The sequence below is a fragment of the Gobius niger genome (genome assembly GCF_951799975.1).
Source record: "Gobius niger genome assembly, chromosome: 3".
NCBI lineage: Eukaryota > Metazoa > Chordata > Actinopteri > Gobiiformes > Gobiidae > Gobius > Gobius niger.
The window spans coordinates 26315353-26334926 of record NC_136854.1 but is presented as its reverse complement, the minus strand read 5'-3'; the positions used below and the strand labels follow the sequence as shown (position 1 = coordinate 26334926).

Genomic DNA, 19574 nt, shown 5'->3' with positions numbered 1-19574 from the left:
TAACAGTTTGGTCTGTGATAACGTAGTATCGCAATATATAGGCAAAACGTGCACTATAAAATATATGGCACTTCATATTGATTAGAAAAAAAAAACATGTGTTTCACATCTGTAGCAATAAAATGAGGGAGATTTTTTGTAACATCTGCAAACATTGTATCTTATACTTAAAAGACAATAAATTAATTACACAGTAGGTTAGTTGTAGATAAACACAAAAATAAAGAGTTTTGGTCACATTACAGCAATCGACAAGGACGCTGCTATGAGTCATCAGTGTGTTTCACTGGGTTTACTTATTAACCCATTAAAAACACAAAAATAAATTATTACTTATTTCTCCCCAAATCTAAATGGAATCACAGCTTGATTGTCAACTATAAATGTAAAATATTATTTACATCAAGTGCAGCAATAAAAGATTTTGTCCTTCAGCTTATTCTTCTAGTTGTATAGTCTAATACCATACTAGCTGCTCCAAGTAAAGCTGGCTCCTCCAAGTCTGAAGAGAGAATCCTGATATTCTGTGCAGAGGACAGAGCTCTCTCTGAGATGATCTGCTGCACAGGGGCCTGATAGTATGAAGACAGCACTCCCGACAGGATGATCTGTGATGGGTTTACAATGTGCAGGATGTTGATGATACCGACACCCAAAGCTGTGGAAGCTGGACAGACAAATTTTGAGAATAAAAAGTTATTTGAAATGACCACTTTTTAAAAAAATAAACAAAATTACAAAGAGCTCAGCATAATGACATGAAGCCATACCTTTGTTGAGAATAGCTTGAGCCTTGGAATTACCCATTTTTGCTGCAGTGATCAGGTGAACTGCAGTAATTGGCTCCGCAATCTTCATTCCCTCCATTTTCAGCAAGTCCTCTACAATATGCATAAAGTTTAGGTCATGCACCATAATTCGAGGTTTAGTGTTAAATGCAGCACCTTCCTCTGCTGCCCTCTATTGTATATGTTTAAATATTGCACAATATATTGTGATTTTTTTTTTTAATGGAGAGCTTCAGATTAGAAAAATGTTAAATCTCCTTGTAGAATTGTATTGTAAACACTGCCAGCGTACATTGGTGCATGAATGTACGCTCACCCATTCATGTACGTATGAATGGGTGAGTGGTTCCTTTCCTGTAAAACACTTTGGAAAAGTTGAGACCATTTACCAATATATTTTAGAGTAAATTTGACAATGCAAGAGTGAATTTAAAGCCACACTGTCAACACTTAACCTGGCAAGAGCCAGATTGATATTACAGTGCCAATGTCACTCTGGGTTGAATCATTCAGGTAGAGGGCGCACATTTGGAGCAGCATTTGCTGCTGATTGGATCAAGAACACTGCAAATCCATTTAGTGCTTAGTTTTGAAAAAGGTTATGCGTGTTTGTGTTATGTGTTGCAGCATCGCGTGCTTTATGTGACTGCATCGTTAATTAGTGTCCTTTTTACCAGAACCAATTTTGGTTCTGTCCGAACGGTGAAGGTGGGAGTGGTTCCAGATGGATTCTCGCGTGTTTGTAAACTCACAAATACCGCGAGAATTCAGCTTGCTTGCAAGGTTAGTCAACACTTACTACAAAACTCATTTGATGAGGACCTTTCATTTCTTTTTGCCACATGCATTCAAAGCAAATTCAAATTCAGCATTATCCTCAGGGACATGAGCTACGCTACGAGTCATGAGGCGAGGCGGTGTTCTGGAATTAGCATCAAAATATAACTATGACAAAGAGGTCGTGCTAAGTTACTGTTTGTTGTTTTGTGTGTTCCCTCGCACATAAAGAACAAACAGTAACTTAGTACGACCTCTTTGTTGTCGTTATATTTTGATGCTAATTCACTAATGTAAAACTGGAGCAGCACAGTGGAGGCGTCACAAGAGGCGCTACGGGGGAAAAAGGGACAAACGAAGAGAAGATGGTGAAAGACAGATGTGGAGCGGAGGGAGCTGCGCGGGAGGGAGGTGGAGGAGCTGATCAGTGCGGGACACTACGCTCTGAAACACCCAGGAGGTGGTGCAGCATTTCAGGTGAGCATTTGTCAGATTCAGTAGGCAATCAACTCACCATCATCAAGTCTTTTAGCCTCTCGCTGTAATGCCATGCCAGATGCATATGCCTCAATGCACCCGCGACTGCCACATGAACACTCTGGCCCTTCCAGGGAAACCATGATGTGTCCCAGCTCCGCCCCGCAGAACGTGCTACCATGAATCAATTCATTATTATGTATAATTCCTCCTCCAATACCTATAGAACAGAGAGGAAAGGCCGTCAATTAAAGCAAAATATTTGATCAAACTAAATAAATAAAGCTATAATGATTATTGACCAGTTCCAGTGATTACTGTAGCAAAATTCTCTACTCCTCGTCCATAGCCAAACTTCTTCTCAGCCAAAGCAGCACAGTTTCCATCGTTGTCTACCCAGACAGGGAGATGCAGGGCGTCAGAGATGGGTGTCCGGAGGTCCACTGATGACCACTCTTGAATGAGGTTCGTGGCGTGCATAACCACTCCCTCTTGTGGGTTGACCCGCCCGCCCGTTGACACTCCTGTAACGCACCATATTTTTACCACTACTGATTTTACTAAATAATTCACTGCATGAAAAAAGTATCCTCATACCAACACCAAGTATCCTACAGTTGAGCTGTACAGCATCCCGCGTAGCATCTGCACATGTCTTTATTAAGACGTTCATTCTAGCCTCATATGATTTGGGATTTGGCAGAGTATATTTCTTGACTATGTTTCCCTAAAAACATATATATAAAAAAAATCAAATGGATATAGCATTAACATCTGTAAACTATTGAGACTAACACCACTTACCCTCATGCCAACAATGGCTACTCGGAGATTTGTCCCTCCCAAATCAATGGCAAGAGCACTTTGTGTTTCCAGAATATGATCAATATCCTGGGAGATGCAGTCTTTCACAATTGGAAAACGAAACGTTTTTTGTAGTGGCTTGTTTAAGTTAACAGAGCGCAAAAACTTCAAAATACGTGGCACTGCATTTCCATCACCATAAATCTTTGAGCTGAGTATACAAAACAGGATGTGAAAGTTTTTAATACCAAATCACATCAGGTCTGTCATTCATAAGAAGAGAGAAATAGAACGATTGTATTGTTTGACAAACCATGGGTATCGCTTTCCAAACTGCAACTCCAGAGCATGGTAGATCTTACTCTGGGAATCAGCATCTCTCACATGAAGAACATTTTCACCTGAAAAACAAAATGACAATTAACAACGCGACCATAACCTGACATGGCAAAATGCCCTTGCATTGGGACACTAAAAGGAAAGAGATCTTCAATACCCGTTTCTCTGCCAGTTTGTCTGGAGCCCAGGTTCACTACAGGAGTGCCAAAGGCCCCTGCCTCTCTGACTCCACAGCTGCTGTTTCCGATCATGCAGCCAGCGTGGCACACCAACTGAATGAACTGCTCGAAGGGAATGTGTTTCACGGCTCTGAAGTTGGGGTGCTGCTCAATGCCCTTCTTCCTCATTACACGCACCATCTCTTTACTTCCTGTACAGCAAACGATTAATAATGTTTTTTTTTTAATTCATACGAAACTTGTAATATAACAGTTGTGGCGTATGACTAACCAGCATCAATATTGGGAAAAAGAATAAGGGTCCTCTTGTTAAAAGACAGAAGCGCATCGAGCATTAAACCGTAGATTTTGATAGAGTGTTGAATATCGGTGGTAACCGGGTGTTGTAAAGCCACAATATAATCATTCTCTTTGACATCACCTGTAAAACAAAGTAAACACTCATATAAAATGTGTTTGAGGCACATTGGCATATAAATGTTGGAAGCCACACACCAAGCCAGCTCTTAATGACGTCCATATAGTCTTCTCTGTGATGTGACACGAGCAGCTTATCATAGGAGGGGCACCCAGCCAATAATATGCGAGAGTGGTCTTCACACATGGCTATGAGGTGCTGCTCAGCCCGGCGCGTGCAACAAGCATGGTAATGGGCCAGTTTACTGATGGCATGACGGATTGAGTCATCAATGGTACCGCTCACCTGAAACACAGTCATTGGAGTGACTTAAGCATACAGAGGTATACAGAGTTTGGACTATTCTAGATTATCATTCAGACTTTCAGACAGGGATTTATTTTTTGTACAGCGGTGGTAACGGCCAAAGGTTTGGGAATGATGGATATCATTTTTATAGGAAAGACATTTGGGGCATCGTCTGAAAATAAAAAACAATTTAACTTGCTTGTCCAAGGGAACAAGTTTAAAGTCCAATGGCCAAACATGTCCAAATTTACAAAGGTGATCTGTGGTTGTTTGCTGAGCTGCACAGCTAAATCTGGAACTAAGCTTTTTTTTTCATTCACGAATATTATTTGTACATTGTCCTCGTTCTTAAATCAATGCTGAATGTGAACACTTCGATAAAAAAAAATCCTTAACACTCACCTCTCCTCCTTCTAAGTGGAGTATTCGAATATTCATTAGAGCAGCAGCTGTTGCCAAAGCCAGTGCATCGAAACGATCACCGTGAACAATCAAAATGTCAGGATTCAAGCGCTGTAGGACATCTGGAAGTTTCACTAAGGCTAGACCCACACTTTCCACCATGGCGGCTTCATCCTCCCCTCTCACGATGGTATGAAGCTTGGAGCCTATGTCAAAGTCATCCTGTTCAATCATTCGATATGTGTTCCTTTACAAAAAAAAAAAGATATACCAATCAACTATCGAGCTTGTGAGTCACGAAGAAAGAGTCGAAACTATTAGCCTCCCTTGACCTTTCAGGAGATAATTTACCAAACATGTCAATCATTCACTGTCTTTATTGCATAGCAAATGATTACCTGCAGGGCAGTAACTGCCACTTGTTCAACTACTGATTGCATTCTTACATTTGTCTATGTCAGTTCAAGTCTCAGTTGAATCTGCCTTACCCGTAGTCATCAATGAGATGTGAGCCCAGCACCACCACCTCCAGTTCAAAGTCATCCGGATGAGATTTGATCCCAAACATGATGGGAGCCAGTTTGGAATAGTCTGCTCTGTTGCATGTGGCCACACATACCCTTAGCTTCCTCTCCGACTACACCAGACAACACACACACAATTAGTGGTTAAGATCAAAGTACAGCATCAATAAAGAAACATCAATGACATCTTTATAATCCTGCAGTTACCTGGTGGTGTTCTTCAGTTAATCCTCTCTCCATCTTTTCTCTGGTTCTTTGCATTTTCAGATAGTATAACTCCTGCAGAAATACACAAACAGAGCAGAATATGGGCAAGTTTGTAATAATTTTACATTGAATGCAGAACCTTCCTGAGATTTACTTGGCTTTTCCAAAATGGAAGATGCTTTAAAGTACACTTGAAAATGCATGTCAACTAGCCACACTGCATTGTCGCCTTTGGCTAATTTCCATCGTTATTCCCCATGAGCACTCTCAAACACACTCACATTCATCCTGGCCTATTGATATCGTGATATCGATATCGTGATTTATGTTTATATGCCATTTCTTTTTCTTTTTTTCTTTTATTTTGTTTTACTGTTAAGTAAAAGGGAATACCCCAGACAACCAGAGAACTTGGATATGTTTACTGTATATATATATATTTTTTAATATACAGCGCCCAACAACAGCCACAAGGTGCCCAGGGCGCTTTCCAGGATTAAAACAAGAATCACAATAGACATCAATAAATACAAACACACAAATTATGTCAAGCCCTTGCTTCGTTCTCAGCCAAACATTGCGTCTTGTGGGATTTGCCTTGGCTCACCCCCTGCAACATATATATTGTCTTAATGCATACCTTCATTCATTATGTTTAGGGGGCAGCTTCTTGTTCAAGAGGGGCAGCTTGAGGCCATACATGATACATGAAAAAACGGTCCCAACTTTTTTTTTTATACTCGAGTCATTCATTCATACCTTTTACTGAAAAGCATCATCAATATTGACTTTTTATTAAAGTAATTTTGAAATTCACCATCATTTTACAATCTGAAGCCATTCCCATAGGCCATATTCTTTTTTTAGTATTATTTTTAGTTACAAGATCATAATCTTCTGTTCCAACTTGTACCTGTTCTAGGACTTCTTATTTAGGACCAGCTTTATTCGGCCTCTGATGAGGTCATACACACTGACTGACAACGTTATGAAATTTGGTACAAAATATCCTGACATCATGAAGATAATAATTAAATTACCTGATTGGCTCTGCTGTTTTTATGTGTTCAAGCAAGCACAAAAAAAAAAAAAGTCCCACCTTTTGTCATATTACTTTTTTGGGGTGACAAACTGGTTTATCGGAAGGGCATTCATACCAATATAATATACATAAACTTAATTATATTAATATAGCTTTAATGGTATGGCTCAAGTTGTGAAGAATTATCTGACATTGTGCTTTTCGTGCTAAATGTAACGTTTTTGTGAGTGTCATAAAACGTCTCATTAGATGCACAACAGACCACAGTGTGTAAATCAGAGGCAACATTCCTGAGCTCATTGAGGTTTTGGAGTTGGGAAAGTGAGTCAGGGGTTACTGAGCTGACAGAAAAATAAACAGTCACAGCTAGATAATGCGCCTCATGCGTTGGGAGAAGAGCTGCATTTGAAGAATATTTAATTTAGAGTGAAAATTGTTTCATACAAGCTGAAATAGTTCTGGATGACTTCTTTGTAACTGATTACAAAGTGACAAACAGATGCGGTCAGTTACAAAATACTTGCGTCTCATCGTATCTTTTTTCACATTTGAAATCTGATAAAAATGCAAAACTCTATATTAGGGCTGGGAAATATGATCGTAGAAATGTCATCAAAATCTGACCCCTGTGATGTAATGCTCTTCTGGAATACAATGGCAAATTGTGTTTCAGTGATTTTCTACTAACTTGAACTCTCTGCTCAAATACAGTTTTCTCCAACCACTCCTCGACCGATATATCGTCCAGCTATCAGCCGATATAATGCTGATAAAAGTGTGTTGTTTTGTACATTGTAAATTTCATGAATATCTGTCTGTGTCTCAACCAATCAGAAGCAGAATTAGCGGCAAGAGCCTCCAACAGCCTCCTCAAGCAGCGCCACTTTAGCTTTATGTGACTACATTTTCCTACACTATTCACAGCCAAGCGATTAATCGATTAATTGTAAAAATAATGAATCGATGACAAAATAATCGTTAGTTGCAGCCCTATCGCCCACCCTTACTCTAAATCAGTCTCTGAGTCAACTACTCTCTGAAGTTTGGTAGATTTGGCTGCTATTTGGAAATAGAGAACGGAGAAAAAAAAACTGTTACTGAGACCATTAGTTTGAGAAATACCTTGAACTATTGTATTCAGACATTGTATTTAGTGTAGGGATATGCATTCTGTTGTTTTCTCTTCATTTTTAAACGTTAAATTGCTAGCGTTATGGAGGGTGAAAAGCAGTATTCATGAACAATGAGCACCCCATTGTTAGATCATATCTGACAAATGCCGTTTCATTTACTTTCCTGTGAACTGTTACTCGGTGCCACATTGTCCCACACAAAGCAAGGTGCAGACAATACAGAGCAGGTCATCCCTCGCTACATTCAGCAGAAAGTGTCTATATTCATCTGAGCTCAGAGCGCACACACAGTACGCCCTCCCACACTGTCTTTACTCTGGCAGCGTCACAAGACAGCATCAGCAGCCACCCTCATGGTATGGGGGCAGGGATGCATGCAAAGAAGGCTAAAGCTAGGGTGAACCGACACAGCAGAAGCACTGATAAGCAACAAGAAAGCGAATGGCCAGAGACAAGGATAGAGAGAAGGCATATCTTATATGAATAGCAGGTAAAAAGATTGACTCACATGAGGGTTTGTGGACACATTGTCTGCATGCTTTTCCATCCCACGGACAAATGGATTCACACCCCTTTCTTTGTAAGGGTTAACGTTTTTTCTTATTATTGAGATTTTCAATGGTAAAAATATAATGATAATGGCTGGGCTCAAGCCATCGAGCAGAGGAGGAAGAGAAAGAAAGCCACTGAAAGGTGGCAGAACCATGTAGGAGAGAGGGGGGGAGGGTCTATGTGAGCTCACACACGATTCAAGGCATCTGATTGGCTATAAGAGAAAGAAAAAAAAATACAAGAGGAGCTTCATTTAACTCTATTCACTGGTAATGCCACGTTCAACTCAAATGATCCCAATTTAAGATTGCCGTTTTAAATATCAAGTAAAAAAGGGTATTACAATATAAAGAATACATATTACAGAAAAACCAAGAGGGCTGCATGATTAGATGATTAGAAAATATAATGGAAATATTACTGACAAGTCTTGCGATTTTAATGAAATGTAGAATTCATGTTTAGAAGTAGTATTCCCACACTAAAGTATATACTACATCATCTCCAGTAGTGAAGACAAGAGAGAAGACTGAAAAATGAACTTCTAAATCACATGGATTTCAGAACATGTTTATAGAGGTCTAAACGACAAAGGTTGCAGGTTTCAAACATAGAAATATAGCGATATGTATTGCGGGCCAAAACCATTAATGAGAACGCACACATTACACCATTATCCAGTGGCATCTTTCTCAAATGCTTTCCAATCATTTCTGATTGTGAATAACCGAAATGTGCAAAAGATACCTCCAAGAAAGCACTTTTTGCTTTCCTGGTTTGGTGAATAAATACTGCAGTGCTTTGTGAAAATATAAACCTCTCAAACATTCAATCACAATGTGCTTAGCAGCAGTAATCTGACTTCAGGTTTTTGTCACAAAAAGCATGTTAACTTGTGTATGTTTTAAATAAGTCACAACATATGTAGCAACAAGTTTCTGAAGGTGAGCTACTTTTTGAGGTACTTTCAAAACAATTTACTCACATTTTAGTCCTTTCAACAATCAGTAATAGTGACTATGAGTCTGTTATTTGGTCTCACGTTAGATGTCTTTACTATTTTTGGAGTATTTGACTTCGTAAATTCGTAAAATTCCTGTCACTACAACAACAATAGAGGTCTGCTGTCCTCTAAAATGAAGCCAATTCTTTCTGGGCGCAAGTTGTTTTAGTCCTCGCCTTCACGTCATTTGTCATGGTCACCTTATCAATGAGAGATAGCACTCAACACGTCTAACTGGACCAGTCACACTCTGAAACTCAACAGTGCCAGCCACCCTATTTGGGTGGGTTTGGAAAGTATTTGCTCAACTCAACATTCCCACCCAACCTGCTTTAGTCGAAAAGCCAGTCTCTCTCTTCCATTGTCTTGAGGTAGTATTTAGGTGGGTTTGGAAAGTATTTGAGAAAGATAGACAATGGTGTACTGTGTGCGTTCTCATTCATGGTTTTGGCCTGTTTCGTCATGATTCTATCACACCAGCCCAGACTATCCCTGTAATTACAAATTTACAAATTATGCACCAAGTAACAGCAGCAAAGGTTTAGCAGAAGATCCAACTTATCAACAGTAGTTTGATACGCAAATATGGCTGGAAAAACAAGACACAAAACTCTTATAATGGTCAAACAATGACTGTGTCAAGCTAAAAATACATTACCATTGTGTAAGTATTCTTGCCCAGATTAACCCAAGATATGAAAACCAATCCAGCCTAATCCAATGTTATAGTGTAAATGTAAACAAAAATAGTTCAGCGTTGGATGTTATGCATTGATGAAATAATGGGAACATCAAATAAATAACACTAATAACAATAACACTAATAACAATAAGAAAAAAAATAAAAATAGTTTCATTATTCCTTAATTGAGTAATAATAAATGAATGTTTCTATTATGAGAAAGAACTTGAAAAACCTGTAGAGATAATAAAAATGCATTCTTTTCAACTGAGTGTCTGACTGTGGAATGTAAAAAAAAAAAAAAAACACTTTGTGGCCTTTTACAAATACAATATTTTACATTTTTGATTAGACTCAGTGTTATACTTATTTAAATATACTTGTGAAATGGAGCCACTTTGTCAATATTTAATATATTTATAACAGATGGCTTTCCTGTCACAACCCTCATCATTCAATGCACAGCGACGTATTTGCTTCTTTTATTTGCTGCCTTAAAAGTAAAGTTTATGTCAGGCTTAGTTGGTTCATCAAACGCATTATTGACACATCCGAGTGAACACCGGACTCAAACAAAACCTTTATCAAACACAGCTGCAGGATGTTCAAGGTCAGTTTTATTTGATAGAGGAGCAAACAGCCACAGTAGCATGTCTTTCCACTGCATGCTTCAGTGCAGCCCAGAAACGACCTTAAAAGCATGGAGGTAAAAATCCCACACTAAATCTCCGGAGACTTTTCGAAAATTCAAATATAAAGAGATTAAAAGCACGACGCAAGCTATTCACTACTGTACTAACTACTGCTAATGGCGTGGCTATTTCACAAGAAAATGCTAAATATTTGAAAATACGACAAAGAAAGGACAGTGTTCTTTCTGATAGAAATTTGTTCTCAAAATGATTTTTTTTGTGATTAATTTCGAAATGAAAATAAAGACTTATCCCATCTTCTACAACAATGTATGACGTCTCTCTCTCTCTCTTTATAAATGTCTCTTTCTCACTGACCTGATTTACTTGTGAAAGCTCCAGTTTCTAATGTGGCCTGAAGACAGTAAAGACTCCATTAGCTGCTGAGTCACTGCTGGCAAATACATCTAACACACTGTAGTGACTAAATAAGATAAGATAAGATAAGATAAACCTTTATTGATCTCACAAAGGAGAAATTCACTTGTTACAGTCGGCGTTCAAGAAGATCACTCAGAGTTAATAAAGTGCAGAGATTATTGCACATGTTACTTAAATGCTTTAATGTGAACAATAATTCCAGTCTTTGCCTTTTAAAATGTCCTTTAGTTTATAATTGCTTATAATGACATCACGATCCTGAACTTCAGGGGTTGACACTTCCTCTATTCTGCTCTCTGTATATGTGTGTTCAGTATTTGACGTAATATGGAGCTTATGGATATGTACCAGTATGTATGACTATGGCTGTATATTTCTGTCATATTAAGTTAATAATAATAAAACGTTTCTAATGTGGCACTATTTTGTTTAAAATGTCTGGTTAAGACCATGTTTAAGCTGTGAAGTGATGTTGATGCACACGATGAACAGCGTACATACCTCACGTTCATGCGTTTCTAAACAACGCTCTCGTCACAAAATGACACAGGTTAATCTGTAGCCCACGTCGACAAGGGGCCTTCTCCTATACCGGCAGGAGTCAAGCACAAAACCGGTTGTGTCGTCGTCTGGCCAGCCATAACTTGGGCAGTGACCATACTGCCACCCAATGTTTTCCTAGTACAATGGCAGATCGTATTTAACACTTCAGTGCACACTAGTCCCTAAAGTCTGCAGTAAAGTCAGAAAACACACACTATCATTTTTTCAAAGTGCCATAACAACAACAACAAACCGCAAAAAGCCAGTTGAAGCCAATGGCAAGGCATTTCAGGAGCTTTCTTACTGACTTACTCTGGAGTCCTATGTCTAAGCCACTAGTGTCACACATACAAAAAGCTAAATAAAAGTTTACTTAACACATCGGCTAAACATTTGTAAGCAACTAAACCCTCGGATAACAGTGATCTACTATCTCCCAGGTCTCATCACCTTTCGCAGACTTTTTATTGCAGGGCAATTACAGCCACAGCCAAAGAAGCTAAAGGTAGCTCTGCTGGAAAAAGACTGCCCCGCGGCAGTAAACGCACCCAGCGATGCTTTGACCTCGGCTGCAAAGACCGGACACGGTACTTGCCTTGTGTGTTTCCAAGAGGCTGTCTTCACTTGGTTTCACAGCATTAGAAGCGTCCGGTATGCACTTGTTTCAGTTCTGTTTCGAGTTTTCTGCAGTGTAGCGGGTGCTTGTCTCAGCCACACGAGGGAGGCGATCATGCAAAAGTATGGCCGGATGTTTAGTACTAAACTTTCAGAACAAAACATCCTGTCCACGTCTACAGCGCGGCTACGTCTATCTGAGATAAAACCCATGGATAAAACATGTTCATTCTAGAGGTGGGACTCGATTAAAACATTTTAATCGAATTAATTATGGCCTTTGTAATTAATTAATCGCATTTAAGCATAATTTATTTAGGGGTTGTATTTATTTTTGGAGCTATATTTTAGATGCTTCTTTGTACTTTCCTGCATTTGAACTCATCTGAAGTAGAGAATGAGCTCAACTTTGACAGTCAAATTGTTTTCGGCTTTACGTGTTGTTTGTGCCTAAGCAACGTCTGCAGTAAGAAACACTGAAAGTGTGGAAAGTTAAGTGCGATTAATTTCGATTAATATTTGTAATCGCACTAAACCGTAGCCTATAATTAATTAATCGTAATTAATCGAAAAACGTCCCGGGCCCAGTTAATTCGTTAAAAAAACAAACATCTGATCTTTTGAATACACCAGTTTCCAACAATTTACTGTCTGAAATATGCGACTATGTACAGCAACTTCTGACGCACTTCTATGAAAGTGGCAAGCACGCTGCTCATAATGTGTTAAAGAGGGGGTATTATGCTTTTTTCACATCACATAGCACCACGAAACCTTCTGTTGGTCTGTAAATGCAGTAAATTAGAATAACTGCCTTGTATAAAATTGCTCTTTCAAAATGGCTGTAGCGAATGTCTTGAAATCGGCCTCTGTCTCTTTAAGAACCTCTGACCCTTTCCGACACGCCCCCTCCACACGCTGTCTGTGGCATCAGTGGGGAGGGGGTTCTGCTGAGGAGCAGTGATTGGTTACTCGGCTGGTGACGAAAGCTCGGAGGCGTCTCCAGGAGGTGGAGGCGTTCCTAGGAGGACTCGGGCAAACCTATCCCTAAAATGGCCGCCATCAGAGTTTTTACAGATAACTCAAAAATATGTGAATGTGCCAAGGCAACACTTCAGGCATGTTTTAATGAGGGAATGACATAATATCAATACCCCCCCCCCCCCCCTCCCCCCCTTTAAATCAGTCCATGGCAGTGCTGCTTGGTTCATCTCTATAAACTCCTCAGGGATGTGTTTGCTCTACATTTCTCACGGTATTGGCATGAAAGCACGTCCAGTGAAGTGTACGCCCCAAGTATATGCCCTTATCACTAAAATCTCTAAACATTCTTTTTTTATTAATGTGATTAATTAAAGCCAGTGTATGCTATTCACAGCTGCCTTTTCACAAAATACAACTGTCCAGACATAGCTGTTTGTGAGGCAATTAGACTCAGACTAATTGCCTCACAAACGAATTGTCCAAGTTGCCCATAAATATTCTCTCTAATCGCCCTGATAAAAGTAGGCTATTTTAAACATTGGATCCAACGTTAATGATAAGTTATATTATGAAAGAATACGAATACGTCTTTCTCGATGCACTTTCGCGCTTTGTCCACCAGGGGGCAGCAGTCTCAACTGAATGCAGAGCTTGTTGCCAACATCATGACTGCACTGTAGACCAAGGTCTCTTTCAAGGGCACACATCATATCTGCAAAGTCACATGAGGGGAGCATGGCTGTTATGTTGTGGAAAACAAAACAACATGCCTTTAGTTTAGCCTTTTGAAACTGATGCATGTCCCCTTTTTGCTTTCACACATTTAAATGAAACTTGAGTATCATTGAGCTTATTTGTAAATTACAAAATGTAGCATAATAGCTGAAAAAAACCTGGGCTTGGAATTCAGAATAGTTATGTGATCATTTGGCAAAACTCTCCCAGCCCTACCTTTTTATAGCCATTAAATTTGCATGGACCTCTGAGTGTACGTATGTCTAATGTATTCACAGATCCCTGTTGCTTGGGAAATCTTGCCATCAGCACTTTCACTCGCGTGTGTGCACGCGCGTGTGCGGAGGGGGCAGATAGGATGATCAATAAACACTGAGTCGTTTTGCAAAGAGTTGCAAGACGAGTTTGAAAATTTTCCCATGTAATAAATACACGAAACCCAAAACTAAAAACATTTTATATTCTTTGATTGAGTGTAACACGTGGTTCTTACTCAGAGTTTAGACTTTACAGTCTAGGTTTGATAACCTGGGATCCTCCCTGATCCCAAATGGTGATTTTGAGGTAAGAAAGTACATTTTTTGACATAACACGCAAAGATTATAATCAGTTTATTTTCTAAATTCAAAATAAACATACAGTGGTATGCAAAAGTTTGGGCACCCCTGTAAATTTTCATGATTTTCCTTTTTAAATCCTTGGTTGTCTGGATAAGAAATTTCAGTTAAATATATCATATAGGAGACAGACACAGTGATATTTGAGTATTGTGCAAAGTCCTGTGTGTGCTCATTATGCATACTGTACAATTTAGCCGAGAGTTTTATTGCTTTTTTCTAGTTTAATGCGGCCTTAGTTTATCACATGCTAAAACATCTGATTATATGCTAATGAAAATATGTATATTTTATCTAAATGATCTGGCGACCCCCAAATCTGTCTGGCGACCCCCAAATTTGTCTGGTGACCCCCTTGGGGGTCCCAACCCCCAGGTTGAGAACCACTGACCTATAGCATATACTTATTTTTTGCTTTGAATTTCAGTCGATTAGAAGACACTAGGCAAGAAAAAGGAAGAAGCTCAGGACCAACCGATGTCTCGCTACAAAGCTGGGTGAAAAGTTGACAGCCCTGCACAATGTTGCCCAAAGTTTCATCAAGGCAATAAAAAGAACATTAAAAGATAACAGCAGAGAAGGTTCTTTGAGAATGTTTCTTTTCCTGTACCAGGAGCGAGGATACAAAGAGTGTTTGTTAAATTTAGCATGTTTCAATTGCCTACTGCTCATTGTTGATTAAAGTGTGCAATAAACCACAAATGTGTCGGCTATTTATTTATTTCTATTCCACATACTGTGTAAATACATGTCTGTAGGCTGTACATGAATTGAAATAAAGTGCATCGGGTGCATGATCTGGTAAGGCGACTATTGCCGGCTCCACAAGCGATTAGCTGTTAATAAATAGGCAACTGTTCCCTTGTTGGAGCAGCGAGGAATTATTTTATGTAGTGAAGCTAATTCGATTCCGTTAACAATGTGTAAAACATATAGGGCCGATCTTGTGTCTCAAAACGCAGACGATAGCGCAACATTTTGCGCTTAGTAGGAGCTCACTTTGTGATCTTCCCACTCCACACTTAGCGCATTTAAGTGGGTGGAGACCAATGGGCACATGCTTCTGTATGGTCCTTATGGTGGGGAGCTGACATTGCTGTTACCACCCCCTGGTGGCCAGGGGCGACTCCAAGAGACTCTTGGGAGCATTGGTTCTAATGAGACTTCAAAGGTCCCAAAAACGGCTTAAAAGCCAGAGTTTTTCTTTTTCTAAAAATCGCTATGACCTATGTGACAACTCTGGGGTAGGTTCAGGTGGAGTCTCCGCCCGCTCCAGAACGGCCATTCAATTTCACACAGGACTCTAGAACCTTTTTCAATGAATGGGGCTAAATGGGATCCACTCATCTTTATTATATTATATCTATGGTGGAGACACACTTTTTTTCTCCAACCAGATGGACTCCGTGGCCTGGAGAGGGGTTGTGGAGGAGTGGGGCGTGAACATGAGCATTTTATTTATTCATTTGTTTAGTTTCGCGTTCAAGCCAAGCGTGGGCCGATCCGCACCACAGCGGACGCTCTAGCTCTCACGAACACTGTTTAGCTCACGGTGGGGTAAAAAAAGTTTACGTTTGACCTGTGAGAGCCTTTTCTTAAAGGGACTATACGGAGTTTACTAATGTTAAAACTAAGTATTTTCATACCCCTACATGTTCCAGCCAGCCATGTCCTAATGTGCAGAATGAGCCCAGACCTATTCACCACAACTGCCTTCAAAATCCTGCACTGTCACTCAAAAAGTTGTTACTTCGCGTCCGAAGTGCCGTCGTACACGAGCTTAATATAGAGACTGCAGTTACACGAAAGACCTGAGGTGGCAGTAGTGAGCATAAAATGACTAACTTGCATCTAGTCGAAGGAAGAACACAAGGCAGCGCAACTTAAACGAGGAAATGAATGTCAACGAAAAGCGCAAAGCACATAACTCCGCCACTCGGAAAATAATTTGCCAAGAGCCTGCACCCCTCCGTGCGCCAGCAGAAGGTCTGGCCCATAATGTTTTTAGCTGCAAATGATGTCTTGATCCGACTAATTAATAAGACTGACCAAGAAATAACAAAAATGCCCATTTTATTGATTTCAATTTTTTCAAAATCCTCATTTTGCTGTCAAATTAAAATAAATAAATAACACAAACCAAAGATTTTCATTTATTTATTTTGAAATGAAAAAACAAAAAACAAAGAACGAACCATACACGGCTTAATATTAATGCTGAGTGACAATGTTAACTTTTCCCCAGCTTAAATAGGTGCCACTTTCTCACTTTCTCACCACTTTTATGTCACTTTTTCATCACTCTTCGGTTGCTTTTTTGTTGCTCTTTTGTGGCTTAGCTGTTGGGTTTTGTCACTATCCTGTTGCGTTTTCGTCACATTTTTTGCCACATTTTCATCTCTGTTGTCACATTTTCATCCTCATTTTCATCTCATTTTTGTTTGTTTTTTTGCTATTTTGTCACTTTTTTTTTTAAGAAGCTTTTAAATTTGCGTAAAACCAAACTGGAGAAAACGTGCTTGGTTCAGGTGGGGGTTAAAAGTTAGATATTGTTTGGTATGCTAGATATTGTTGTCTTCATGATTTCACTCTCTTTTCTTTTCATAATTTTCCACCACTTCAGGTGTGACACTCTCATCCTCCCCCACATCCTCCAACACAGACAGCCCGACCAGTTGGAAAATGTCCTCTGCAGCAACACCCATTGGCTCAGCCACCTTCACAGTCAACATGTCCAGAGTTAGAGCAGTTCCTTTGGGGATGTTAACTTTGGCAACCACTGATTTTCCAAGCTGTATTGAGAAAAAAAAAGTCAATAGGGAGACACCAAAACATCCACTTTAATTCACTGTGAAGATATAAAAGACCTTATCGTAGCATGGCTTCTCACAAGGTAACATCTTCTTGATACCACTTCCCAGTGCTCTCTCGACCAGACGAATCGATCGAACAAGCTCCGCGAGCTCAGAGGGCACTAATGAAGCTTCATGGTCGTTGCCTTTCCAGGTCTTGTCCAAAGTAACGTGCCGCTCCACAATCTTTGCCCCTAAAGCTACAGCTGCCACTGTTATGGAGATGCCAGACTCATGGCCAGAATAACCAATGGGTATATCTGGAAACTCCTTCTGGTACTCCTTGAGTTAAAACAATAACAAAATGCATTGACATGGGAGCAGTTAAGTCTCCATAAACATAAAATAAAGTTGCTTGAAAAAGACAATAAAGATAGAATATAAATCATTACTGTAATGACTCGAAGATTGACATCCTCTGCGTCAAGAGGATAGGCACTGGTGCACTGCAGAATGGCAAAGTTCTGGTTGTATTTCTTTACTGTCTGATAAACTCGCCGCATTGTCTCCATGCTCTGCATCCCACTGGACACCACCATGGGACGTCCTGTCATTAACAGTCACAAAACATTTCACTGTCAACAAGTTTCTAGTCCTGGTACACAATAAACATATTTGTTACTAAAACTAAAGATGAGTCTGATAGAGTCAAAACGTATATAATATAGTGTTGCAAATGCAAAATTATACATTATTTAGTGTAGCAAATGATCTTACCCTTTTGGGCAGTCTTCTCAAGATAGGGAAAGTTATTGGCATCTGCAGATGCTACTTTGAAGAAAGGCACATTGAGTTCATGGAGAAACTCCACAGCCATCTATAAAACAAGTCATATATGTCATATAAGAGATAAGAGATGATACTTTATTGATCTCACAGATGGAGAAATTGCATTCGATGAGAGAGCATCCGGCAGCAGCACCCATTCAGTGCGCACCACTCTTACAGTGGTGGTATACTCTTACTATATACAGTATATATTGTTAACAACTGTCACACTTTTGTAGAAAACAATATTATTAACATCAGTAACTTTACTCACCTCATCCGTTCCTGATGCTGTGAAGTGGATCCCGACCTCTTTTGCATATTTCTGCAACTCCTTGTATTGGTCATGACTGAACTCTAGATGGCGCTTGTGATCTCCATAAGTTTTTCCCCATGAATGTTTGGATGTGTAACTGCGCTCCAAAGCTTTCTTGCTGAACTTATGCTCCAGTTCACACTTCTGAAATTTGGCACAGTCAGCCCCGCAATCCTGAGGATAAAATGAACCGGCAATAATTCATGAGAAACTGTAAATATAAATTCATTCACAAAACGCAGCCTCTGTTTTGTCCTTAGCTTCTGTTTTTTGCGTCCCATTTAAAAACAATTTGATAACGTCACAATCTCCAACAATGATAATTTTATAATGAATATTTGGTTACCTTTGTCATTTTGATCATCTTCTTGGCTAATTCAATATCTCCCTGATGATTTTGTCCAATCTCTGCAATAATGTAGCACGGATGGGAACCTCCGATCATTCTACCCGGACATAATTCAAATTGTAAAGGCATTTTGCTGCACGAGTACAAGACAGTGACAACAAATTGAGTTAAGTTACACGTAGGAACTATGGGCACTAGTCAGGAGGAATGTGAAAATGTCAAAAGCCAACCCATGGCTCTATAATACTGCCTGGATAAAGCACCACCCCCTTCCATTGTACTCCAATCGGCGGACGGCCACTCCTGGTACTGCAGCAGAAAATCCCCACTGGGCCCAGAAAACATTTTTGCCATAGAGCGGATGTGCATAAAACACAATGTCCGTGTTCGACTGACAACTTAGAAAAAAGTATATTATATATATAGTATATAGTATAGATAGTATAGATAGTATATATATATATATATATACTATATATACTATATATATTATGTGACAAAGTATGTAACTTTTTAATCTTGTCTAGTGGCTTATCATTCATTTTATCTCTCAAACCAATTGGTCACTGCACGTCTTTTTATGCATTATCATAAGGACACAGCAAAATAGCTGTAGTGTCATGCTCTTCAGCGTAAACATGGACAGCTACTAGCTACCAAAAGAATTCTGACGCGTTGTTGTTTGTTGGCATATGTCGATAAAAAATAGGGTCTTCCAACCATAGATCCGTGTGAAAATATATTTGAAGCTTTATTCATACAATTCGTTTAACCAATAAAATCCAGTGAATCCAACGTTAAAAGTTCATTAAAATTAGGGATGCACCGATACAGATACCAGTATCGGGTATCGGGCCAATACCACATGCTTGTACTCATACTCGTACTCATTCATGAGGTCCCGATACTAGAAACCGACATCATTTGACGTGCGGCCAGCACACCTCTCAGCTGGCTGAGGAGAGAAAATAGCAACAAACTGGAGAATTCTTTAGTGGAAATACAATAATCCACATAGAGCTGACTTTATTACAGACTGCGCTCTCTAATCAGAGTCTGTGCTGGATTTAACCAGAGTTTAATGTTGTTAGTGCTGCAGCGTGGAGT

At 39.5% G+C, this 19574-nt stretch overlaps 2 protein-coding genes across 2 annotated transcripts; both read right to left on the bottom strand.

Annotated features, from left to right (window-relative positions):
- Positions 1-431: 431 nt before the first annotated feature.
- gne (glucosamine (UDP-N-acetyl)-2-epimerase/N-acetylmannosamine kinase) lies at positions 432-8088 on the bottom strand (the record flags this gene model as incomplete). Its single annotated transcript, XM_079553674.1, has 14 exons — positions 7887-8088; positions 5204-5275; positions 4961-5109; positions 4473-4719; positions 3860-4067; positions 3636-3785; positions 3343-3555; positions 3160-3247; positions 2847-3057; positions 2640-2769; positions 2345-2566; positions 2080-2262; positions 771-881; positions 432-667 (listed from the first exon to the last, which is right to left on the bottom strand). The coding sequence occupies exons 1-14, from the start codon at positions 8082-8084 to the stop codon at positions 432-434; spliced, it is 2418 nt and encodes an 805-aa protein (XP_079409800.1). The 5' UTR covers positions 8085-8088.
- Positions 8089-16750: 8662 nt separating this feature from the next.
- On the bottom strand, positions 16751-18666 carry LOC306960949 (N-acetylneuraminate-9-phosphate synthase-like). The gene is made up of 6 exons (XM_079553540.1): positions 18465-18666; positions 18077-18292; positions 17752-17851; positions 17427-17581; positions 17050-17316; positions 16751-16974 (listed from the first exon to the last, which is right to left on the bottom strand). The coding sequence occupies exons 1-6, from the start codon at positions 18594-18596 to the stop codon at positions 16768-16770; spliced, it is 1077 nt and encodes a 358-aa protein (XP_079409666.1). The 5' UTR covers positions 18597-18666; the 3' UTR covers positions 16751-16767.
- Between the last annotated feature and the right edge of the window lie 908 nt (positions 18667-19574).